Source organism: Teleopsis dalmanni, chromosome 2 (genome assembly GCF_002237135.1).
Source record: "Teleopsis dalmanni isolate 2A chromosome 2, ASM223713v2, whole genome shotgun sequence".
NCBI lineage: Eukaryota > Metazoa > Arthropoda > Insecta > Diptera > Diopsidae > Teleopsis > Teleopsis dalmanni.
The window spans coordinates 38488167-38500084 of record NC_051847.1 but is presented as its reverse complement, the minus strand read 5'-3'; the positions used below and the strand labels follow the sequence as shown (position 1 = coordinate 38500084).

Below are 11918 nucleotides of genomic sequence, written 5' to 3'. Positions count from 1 at the left end.
TACACCAAAAATTTGCTCACGGTGATGAGGCTTTGTGCGACTCATCACATTGGTTAAAACAAAGTTGCTTAGTAATAAATATCTGAATTACATCTATTAGGAGATAATTCGTGCATATTAGAGTAGATATATAAACAGAATCTCTAACAATTAAATGCTCTTTATATTTAAGCACTAAAAAACGTACCAAAATAGTAGTAAAAGTAGGGGATTGATAATTGTACTATGTCTCTCTGTATAACATAAGTTTTGGTCATGTCCAAAAAGTGCGTTAAATTGCCGTGATACAACATATATTTGTAGAGTAAGTTAATATCTTCTCTCCAACTTTCATTCCAAAATTTTTTTTCAAACCTGCTAAGAATGGTAAGGCTCATTATTATGGGAGCTTATATGTGGAGTCTTTCATAATGGACGTATATCTGTTCAACCCAATTTTAGTGTCAGCCAGGAGTCAATTCCATTCTCGACTGTCATTGATGACACGCTTAATGCTCACATATATGGAAAAAACAGATGTATTGCTTGACATTTCAAAGAACATTTCAAAGATCGCGACTATTTTGATGTGACACTTGCTTGACAGAAGACGCAATACTTTGTCAACGATTAAGGAAGAAGATCGTAAGTTACATTGCTTCGAACTAAAGTGTTAAAAGCGGAAGAAGTTGGACAGATGTCTTTGGAATAAAATGAATCGCTTAATAATAAATTCAACATTATTTGAATACTTTACCGAGGTACCATACTTCTGGTATTTCAATTAAAGGTTCCGATGTTGATGATTAAAGTACATAAAAAATTTTCAAAAATGTATACTTTGTTATTCCCTAAAATATTAGCAGAAGGGCAGTGTTATAGTTGACGCGATCTTCTTACTTAATAAATATACTCCATAAAGAAGTAGATATCTTTTCTGCTCAATACATTTACAGACTAATTTAATGAGTTCAAACGATGTCAGTTTTTTTCATCTTAGTAAACAATGTATTGGTCCAGATCTCAAAGTGTAACTTTAAGAATGAGAATTATAAGTTTTCAGAGATGTACTTTATAGATCACTTATTTATAAAGTACTTTGCTAAACAATTGTTTAGTATTTCTGTTTCCATTACCTTTAAAATTTTATACTCCAACAACTATAAAAGAATAGACTTTTTTGTAGTGCTATTAAGTTTTATTATTTGTAAGTAGATTATCATGCATTTTGAATGGATGTATGTCTGCAATTCGTAGTTAACAATTGTTTGGTGCTGCGATAAGTAACAACAATAAATTCAACAGGACATCACATGTAATGGAAAGGTTCGTCAGCTTTTGATAGATATCTTGATAGGTATATCTGTTACCACCTCGTCACTTAGCCTCGGGTTCTAAATGATATGAACAATTTTTTAATAATCGCATATACAAATTATTATGTTTGAAAATAAATTAATATTAGTATTATTAAATCAAAAAAATAAAAAAAAAAAATAAAAACATTACTAATATTATTATATATAAGTATTCAAGTATTAATAAACTTACTAATAACGCGACTTCCGTTCATAGTCTTGATATGGACTAGCGATGTTGTTTTGCTTCGAACGGAACATTCTTTTGTATTGCTCTTTAGATATGCCCACCGAAGATGAAGAAGGACACTCGTTTAACGTGGCTTCTTTCTTATTTTCAACTCTGGTTGATTTATGTGCTTTGCTTGAAGGAACTGTAGCGATCTTTCTACTAAAAAATTGTTGATTGCCCATATTTTTAGCTAACGTAGTTGGTGTTCTACTTATCGTGACCTTATCAAGCTTCATATCATCTAAACGAGCCATTCCTAAAGATTGGTCGAATGTTGAACTGTTGTAAAATCGTTTTCCGCCAACATTCTGAGCAAACCTATTCGAGTTTTCATTTACTGCGACTTTATCCAGAGACATATCATTTAAGCGAGCCATGCCTAAAGACTGTGAGGTTGCTGACTTATTGACGTATTGATTATTGTTTACATTCTGAGCCAACATAGGTGACGCTTCATTTATTATGACCTCATCAAGTTCCATATCATCAAAGCGTTCGGTACTTTTATACAATGTGTCAAATCCTTCTGCTGGAAATCTTTTAACAAACCTTTTCAGACCGGTTCCTTCTGTTCGTTGTTTTTCTGTTGACATTCGTACATTCCTTTCATATTCTGCCCATTTTAAGTCAAATGTTTGATCTCTAACATCTCGAACATAATTTTTTGTCGGTTCAATTATGTTGATACTTGCTCTGCAACAATTATCATTACACGTGACTGTATAGAATTGGTTGTCTTTCTTCAAATTCGTTACGCATCTTGTCAAACCATTATTATCTATACTTGTTTGAACGGGGTGAATATCATCCATGCGTGGCAAACTTTGAGCAGTTGCCGTCTCACAATTTTTTTTGTAAGCGTAGTTTTTCAAAGCCTTGGAGTTTTCATACGCATTGATTGTCAATGTACGTACTGGACATTGATTTGGAGCACCGACATCTTCGTTCACAAGTTTACGAAAATCCCCCTGCCTTAGAATTTGGCGACCAATTATTTGAGCAAAATTAAACATTCTTGCAGACATTTTTATTAACGGTGAATTTTGAAAAATGAAATCGAAATAAATTTCGATATTTTCAAATTTTAAATGCAAATAAAAATGTAGCACCACAAAAAATTTCGAAACATTCAGTCCAAAATTTTGAAAATATATGTATTTTTTACTGAAACAATTATCGTTTTTACTTTTACAAATAAATATGCTTACTTAGATTAAAGAAAATTTTAGAATTTACTTTTTGAATTTAGATAAAAATCGTCCGATTGATTACTTCAGGATAAATATAATCAGAAATACTAAAATATATAAGCGCTAGTCTCGAGTCTCGAGGCATATATTCATTGGGATTATAGTAATTGGATTTTTTTAATTAAAACTACAAAATTTCAAAATATTTTAATTTAAAAAATAATTTTATTAATCGATATAAATTGTTATTTATTCTTTTCTACTACCACTATAATTTTGGGAAACTATCGCAGTACTTTTCGCATTACTTTGTCAATATCAATTTTGCAGGGTTTAAATTTAGTGGATCATCTTATATTTTATCATCTGTTCTCATATGCTTTGAAAAAGTACAGTTTCGTTACATTTCAACACTCATCTTCATAATAGTCTTTTGAAGGGGATAATAAAATCAGAGATAGCAGTTCAACCATTATCCTTCGCATGACTTATCAGACAATTAATTAATGCAAATGCAAAGACTAACTAATAGATAAAACGTACATGCCGCGTTTTCGGATAATATTTGTAAAAATGTGGGGATAAAAAAACTACTACCTTCCTAAGTTTATAAAGGAATATTCGTAGAGTTAATCAGTTTACATGTGTTATTTCAAGTCATTCCATGGTAGGTAACCTCGCGATTAGATTGAGTGCCCCACCACGAATTGTTATATAAACTGCTAGGATAAAGGAAAAAGCAGAGGATGGAATATTAATTACTACTGTCCAGTTCTCTAAAGATAACGAGTTAACATCTTGGGTTATTTCTTCTATTCAAAAAAATTGGATAAGTTCGATATGGTTGACTTATTAAAATTTTAAAAGTTTTTTGATAAAATTATCATAGATGGGATTGGTTAAATGAAGGATATCCCTGTCAAACCAGCAGACCCCGTTTCAGACTTTTCAGAATTTTTTGTTAATGAGTGCTATATTAATTATAATAACATTTAGCTTATATTTTGCAATATCCCACTTAAGATTTTTCGTCTTTCAAAAATCGGAAGAGTTCGATATGGTCAATGTTTTAAAAATTTGAAAGTTTATAATTGACACCATCACAGATGGGAAAGATTATATGAAGTTTTAGCCTTGGGAAGACTATAAATCTCCATCTCAAGTTTCCAGATTATTTTGTTACCATATTTTGGGATATTTCTTCTCCATTAAAATTGAATAAGTTTGATATGATGGATCTATACAAATTTTAAAAGTTTGTTAAAAAAAATTTCTTAGATGGGAGAGATTAAATAAGGTATATACCTTTCAAGACAAAGGACCCCAATTTAGAGATTCCAGTTTTTTTTGTTAAAGAGTGTCATATTAATAATAATATTTAGCTTATGTTGTGGAATATCCTTTTTGGAATATTTTCTCTTCTGAAGAATTGGAAAAGTTCGATACGGTTAGTCGGAGGATATAAGTTCGATACGAAGGATATTCCTGTCAATCCGAGGGACACCATTTAAGGGTTTAATATTTTTTTGTTAAGGAGTGCCATTTTAATAAAAATGACGATATGATTATGACTTAGAAAGTCTTGTGGCTGATCTGATGTTTCTTAACGATGTCCTTCATTTTGTTTTGCAATTTTTTTTTTTTTGAAATAATGAAATTTGATGAAATTTTTAGTTTTTAAACATTTTTAATTTTTTGAAGGATTTTATTTTTTAAATTAATTGACTTAAATGTCATCGGTTATATTAATCGATTTAGTCACACATCTATTTAGTCAAAGTTTTTCTCAGACGTGTTGTGAAAAGTATACGTTTCTTAAAGGTATGCCAAAATTTTAAATCATTTTTAAATCATAAAATTATTTTATTTAATGAAAAACTGTTGAGTTAAATAGAAAGTGTAGCATCCACAACTGCTGCTTATATTTCCACGTTTTTATTCCTTCACAAATAAAGGCAACAGCATTCTGAAAAACCTGAACCGAATACAAAAAATTTTATGAAAACAACGAACCCAACGAAAGGCATAAATAATTCCATTTGCCAGAGCACCTTGTTTGCTGCAAGAGCCCTAAGCGACCGGAAATAAATAAAATGCCGTGTGAATGTGTTGCTCGAACAATTCCCATAGGCTAGAATAATGCGGTTGATTTTTTACACTTTTGCAAAATTGAGCACGAAATTTATTAACATTTTTCCTATGCACAAATATAATTCCCATAATTTGAAAAAGGTTTGAGCTTTTTATTTACGGATATTTCCATTTGTTTTATGCTCTTGGCTTCTGCCATTGATACCTCTACGTATTCGGAATTTTTATGCAATTTCGGTACGGCGCAAATGACAGCATATACGTCTATTGTAAGTCAGTCCAGTTGAAAGGATTTTATGGTGGTATTGGGCGATAAATGAGGCAGTAAATGCATTGGAGCTGCTCAAGTGCTGGTGCGCTGGCTTGTGTGGAGTGTGAGCTCTATTTACTATTTTGAACCTGATTTACCCAAATTTGTTTGTTAGTAATTGAAAGAACGTTTTGTGAAAATGAAAATACGGTTTTAGTTTTTAGATGAAAAAAATTAAAAATATATAAGAAAATTCTGAACTATTTTTTTAGATTACTTTTCGATTTTGAAGTAAATAAATAATCAGTTCGAAATGCAATCGATTTGATTAATACTAAATACTGAAAATATCACAGATTTTGGTATTCTCTGCAGAATGATGTGTAACGTTTGTTTAGAAAGCAATTAGCTTTTGTTATGTTTTAGTTCTGATTGGATATTTAATAGGTAATTAGGACGAAATAGGATGTAATTAAATGCTTTGTAGAGATATTGGAAAGTATTTACAAAAGAAATTCTAATTTTCGAATTGAGTGGTATTTGTATTTTAAGCAAATATAATCGAAATTCAAATGAAATTACTGTGAATACACGTTGATTCTTTACATAACTTAACAATTATTGTTTATATTTCAGCTATTATTAATTTAAGTATGCTTAGTTCATAGAATTTGAACGAAAACAACTATAATTGCTAAAAATTTGTATTTCCACACTTCTCTGGACAAGTACTACCTTATGCTCAAAAAGTATCCGGATTTTGTTGTTTGTTAACTATTCTTTTTTCAAAAAAATTTTTTTTTGTTGTTTTGAAACATGTCAATATGGTACAAATTTGAGCGCCATCTGTCAATTAGTTTGTTTACAGCAGTTGTTAATGTGAGACTACCTCAAGTGCATTTAACGATTTTTACTATGGAAAATTCTTGTTGTACTCGATTTTTTGACCAAACACGGCACCACTGTCATCGCTCAGGCACATTATTCGCCAAATCTGGATCCGTGCGACTTTTTCCTGTTCCCGAAACTCAAATTGCCCCTTCGTAGTAAGCGTTTTGAGTCGATTGTATCGGTAAAAGAGAAATCGCCGAAGGAACTAAAAGCCATACCTGCACGGGCCTACGAAAAGTGTATGGAAGATTGAGTTAAGTGTTGGCATATGTGTATTGCTTCAGAAGGAGCGTATTTTGAAGGAGATAAAATAAATTTGGAATAAAATTTAAATTTATGTGTTTTATTTACAAAATCCGAATACTTTTTGAGCAGAAGGTATATGCTAAGTGTACCAGTAACTGCAGGTAAATACAATAACAACTTTCTCTAAAAGTTATAGTATTGTAAAGAAAGCTGGATGAATACTTTTTTTTAATAAAAACACGGCATCGAATGAATGCTTTTAATGAAGATAAATATAGTGACAGGTAACAGCACCGTTTTATTATGTTTTGCTAATCACTGTGCCACAATAACTTTTTCAGCTAACGTTAAAATCGTTGCTATTAAAAAAAATTTACATAATGGTTACTTCAACGAAATTCTCAATTCAGCTTAAGGAACAAAGTAAGACTTTACAAGGCCATTCTTAAACCGATCTGGACAATTCAGCTGTGGATTTAAATCAATCACTTTGCGAAAGATTACAGTTGCCCCTTGGTATCTGACGTACAATCGATTACACAAAGACCACGAGATTGTTTGGATAAGAAACGAAATAAAAAGTTTAGTTTTTTAATACTTTATATGTGATATGAAATCTTAATAAATAAAAATTATATCGGCATATATATTGTTTATGTATTAAGTGTATTATTTCACATTCAGTTATAGTTAATTATATATTTAAAAATGAACCCAGCCTTGATATGAATTTTGTATATAAAACGCGGATGGTGTCATATTTATTCAATTTTTTGAATAAAATTTTTTTTGAGCACAAAACGTCATTGCTTAAAATTAATATTATTAAAAATTTGTGAAAATCGTGACGTTTGCATGACAACTAAAGATTTGTATCTTTATCCATTTCATTACACCGCGAAGATGACAGACAAAAACGATTTCGTTGCTTCAAAATTGCAAATGTCAGCTTACCCCACAGGAGACAGCACGGAAAGTCAAAAATGTTCTAAAAAAAATAGTTTATTTTTTAATGAAGTCACAGGGAAAATGTAAGGATTTATTTTGAATCGGTCTTGTCAGTCTTTTGGAGCGCTAATAGTTAAAGGTTGTCATGTGTATTTAGCAAGTCAGTTTATTTCTCATTGAATCCCTTGGAAATGAAAACTAAATCATTTCTATTAGATTTATTGAAAGTGGAATTTCAGTTGAACAAGTACGAAGAAGACTATGCTGAACTTATCAGATTCATAGAGTTCCTTAATATAACATAAAAGAAATACTAGGTAGTTGGTTGATTGGCTGCTAGGGCTGATTAGCAGATTTTCTTATACTTTTTAAAATGAGCATTTTTTTGGCTATTTTAAACCTTTATTGCATGTAAGAAACAATGACAGATAAGACTAGATCTATCTTGGTGAGTTTTCATAATTCAACATTATTATTATAATTACTGATTAGTAGTTCCACAACCCGTAGAAAAAATTTTTCCATAAAAATATATAATATTTTTCTTTAATCTCTAACGCTCTGGGGTCTCTTACCTTTAAAGTTATCACAATATTCTACAGTAAGACGTTTTTGAGTATCTGCAGAATAATTTAGTTGAAACTATGCTTACAATAAAGCTCTGAAACAATATCAGAATTAAAATTCTAAAAATTAAGTGAGGTTAGGTTTAAAGCAGATTGACTTCGACGTAATTATAGATCATTCTTATGACCAACTAGTCAACTATAAGGTTGTTAGAATAAGGTGAGTTATCTTATCTATTTTTTTCAATATCGTCCTTTTTAATTTATTGGTTTTTCAAGATAAAGTTAAAGATAATTGATAAGCATGCTTTCTTAGCTCTGTAGGTCAGTGAAAAAATGCTCTACTAGACATTGAAGCAATTTTGCTTGTAGTTTTAGACAGGGACATCAAATTGGTTAACGGATTCCTCCTCTTTCTCATTGTTGCAACTCCTCCAAAGTCTGGATTTTGGAGTGCACCAATGTTTGAGCTTTGTTGCAAAGCATCAATAAGCTTGTGAGCTACAGCTTTGCTGAAAATGCTTCGTTTTTCTCTTATATGTTATAAATCAGCCAGTGAAGAAATGGACTTCTAGACGTTAGAGCTGCATTGTCTACAGTGTTGGGAATTGATAGAGAAAGTGCTTAATGGATTCTATATCTTTTTTTTAGTCGCAGCTAATACACAGTCTGTTTTTTGAGATGTACTAACATTAAAACTTTAAGGCAATAGTAAGCTTTTGAAACACAGATTTATAGAGTTTTGTTCTTTTCTTAATTAATTTAGGTCTGAAAGTCTTGTTCATTTTTCAGATTATGCGATTAGTTTATCGGCGAATTCTTGTGTACTCCTAAACAGTTCGTAAATAGGGGCCTAAAACTAAACACTGAAATGCATTTTTATGGATATCTATGGATATCGTATGACATTAGGTGTAGTATGTCCTGCTATAATTTATGTATAAGTAAAGTGAGTAGCCATTTTGTACTGGCTTAGATGACAAAGTTGACTAGGTATTAGGTCTATCTATTCTCATCTCTCTTCCATAATTACTGGAATGAAGTTTCTACATTGCTGTGGAAATCTTCTCCATTTTCCTAAGAAGTGGTTTTAGTGGGTTGTAGTCTCCCACTGTGCATTCCACCTACTGTAAAAAAAGAAATCCTATTAGAATTAAGTTGAATTAATAACTTAATTATTATATTTCGAGATATAAGTTTCTGGAATATAGAAGATACATCCTTTTTTTTGAGTGGCATTTTTTATGACACACTTAAAGCGAATCGTTTCAATTTTAAAATTTCTTATTTCATGGTTTCATCCTATATTATTTACTAAGTAATATATATACTCGTATAGAAGTTCCTTCAATATTGTAATAACCACACTCAGCGGAAAAAGTAGCACAAGCGTATCATGCTCTAAAATAATTGAAATTCATTACTTTTGCTGACAGTTGCGTTTTATGTAATTTTATTTCATTCGAAAGTGAAATGCAAAATCATAATAATAATAATTTTAATATCTGCGATATATATTTAAACACAAAATAAAACGAAACGTACTTAGTAGGTAATTCATTTCTTTGGCAAGGCGACACGTTACAATTACGTTGTGGCACGATATGTCAGTCATTTGCTCAGTTTGATGGCAAACATGAAATGTCCGTATCCCGACGTTGGGCACTTCATCACAAATATGAAATAAAATTAAATGACCTCGTTGACATTGTTGTGGACTTTAGTTTCCCGAACCAAGGGCCAAGTGTGTTTTTTTCTCCTGACTGAGTTACTGAGTTACTGATTAGCTGATTAGCACACCGAAATTATTTGTGCCCAAGTAGAGGTGCAAAAATATTTACTAGGTTTGAGGTATATACGACTATATGTACATTGAGGTTTCAACAGTTGCCATAATTTAATAAGGCGGACGTACTTATTTAACTTATCTGCCATTTTGGTATACTCATGAATGTGTCGCCGTAAATGAATTCGGCTTAGCTTTTGTTGCCATTTCAGGCATTTTAGCCACTTCAGCTATTTTAGCCATTCCACTTGAGTATGTAGTTCAGCTCTGTAGTGGCGTTGAATATCGCCTTTCAACACATAATTTTTCGTTTTGATAAATGTCAAAATATTTTCTCTTTGCTCTTTTACTTTCCCGATGTACTTTTTGCATGTGTTTTCTTGTTTCTGTTGCTTTGCTGAACTAGTAAAATTAGCAATAGAAATGGGCTTTGAAATAATTTCTTGAGGAAAAAGTAAGTTCAGTAATTAGTTTGTTTCAAAATTGTTGCATGATTTTAGGCGCTTTATCAGTAAGAAAATTTTTTAAAATATTAATGCCATAATTTCCAAATCTAAATAAATTTTTTAAAATATTTTCATAAGATAGGAAATGGAGTTTGTGCTTACAAATATGAATTTTCTAGATTATTGACATACTTTTATTATCACATAAATAAGTTTTGTGTATTATTTTATTATTTTATATTCTAAGATAACAATTTAATTACTTATATATGTGTTAGTGTACATATATACTAACAAATAAGAAGAATTTCTGTAAAAAATTGTGGCACTTCATTGACTCATTAATTATGTGATTTATATATCACTATTTTATGGCTGGAATGTCTAATTTAAAAAAAAGATCCAATAAGAAAAAGATTCAGATGATTATGAAGATCTCTCTGATCTCTAATCAGTCTCGGTAATACAATGGGTCAATAGGCCTAAGTGGATTTATCAGTATTTTGTGGCTGGAATGTCTAATATAAAAAAATGATTCAATAAGAAAAATATTCAGATGGTTATGAAGATCTCTCTGATCGCCAATCTGTCTCGGTAATACAATGGGTCAATAGGCCTAAATGGATTTATCAGTATTTTGTGCCTGGAATGTCTAATATAAAAAAATGATTCAATAAGAAAAATATTCAGATGGTTATGAAGATCTCACTGATCTGTAATTTGTCTCGGTAATACAATGGATGTCTAAAATGAAATGTCTAATTTAAAAAATGATTCAATAAGAAAAATATTCAGATAGTTATGAAGACCTCTCTGATCTCTAATCTGTCTCGGTAATACAATGGCCTAATAGGTCTAAATGGAACCTTAGGATCGTTGGTGTAATCTAACCTATGCGGATCTTATTCTGTTCAGAATAATATTATAGAAATGTTTCAATAAACATTGGACACAGAAAAATATTCAGATAGTTATGAAGATCTCTCTGAGTTTTATGTAGGGTAATATAATGGGCCTAAATGGAACCTTAGGATTGTTGATATAGCCTACATGTGAGGATCTATTTGTGCTTTGATTGTGGCATGCTCAAAAGATTTAGAATAATATATTCATATGATTGTATTAATTGTTTTGATATTTTTCTTCCTTTTGTGCTATATTTATTATAGTGTTCTTCGTGCTGTGTTATTATATATAGATAACTGTAGGATTTTCAAGAATTTTTGTGGGACTTTAATAGCTGCTGATGAACTGAGATGAACTTGTATACATAAATCTTTCACAACATTTTCGAACCACTTATTGAGTCCTTTGAAGTCCCTTGTGGAGGGTTACTGATCTTAGATCGTCTTCTTTTGTATTGGATATTATTGTATTTAATCAATTTTTTATGATTCGTAATGATTTGCTTGAAAAGTATTTCGATTGTGTTGTGTTTTAGTAGCGTTTCTTTTATGGTAACCCGTTCAATCAAATATGTTTGCGGTAATCTATATGGTATCTAGGTAACGAGTGTCTTTTCAATGGCTGCATTTTCTGAAGAATTCAAAACTCTCATATGGTTAAAGTTTAGTAATTCTACGGTTCCCTGATAGTGTGCGTGTCGGTTTTGTTCCAACAATTGTTAGATGTCGATACTTTTATATCATTTAATAAATAAAAAAAAAATTATAATAACAAAATAATAATAAAATCTTCAAATGGCTTTAAGGATAAAAAAAATCCAATCCCTTTTACAAATATTTTAGAAACTGGTCATTTTCAGAACCTCTTGGTTTAAAGGCGCATATAGTGGTACACTTACGTCTTATTGAAATTAATTTTTTATTTAAAAAAATAGTTAGAAATTTATATGGTCTATTGGAAGATATATAAATGAAAGAAATGTTGACATTATACCATACACCAATACATAGTCACTTGTCCTTAGACTAT

The 11918-nt window shown here is 30.7% G+C and overlaps 1 protein-coding gene across 1 annotated transcript; it reads right to left on the bottom strand.

Annotated features, from left to right (window-relative positions):
• Positions 1 to 1149: 1149 nt before the first annotated feature.
• LOC119686160 lies at positions 1150 to 2717 on the bottom strand. Its single transcript, XM_038100657.1, has 2 exons — positions 1531 to 2717; positions 1150 to 1373 (listed from the first exon to the last, which is right to left on the bottom strand). Coding segments are annotated over exons 1-2 (1065 nt in total). The 5' UTR covers positions 2595 to 2717; the 3' UTR covers positions 1150 to 1372.
• Between the last annotated feature and the right edge of the window lie 9201 nt (positions 2718 to 11918).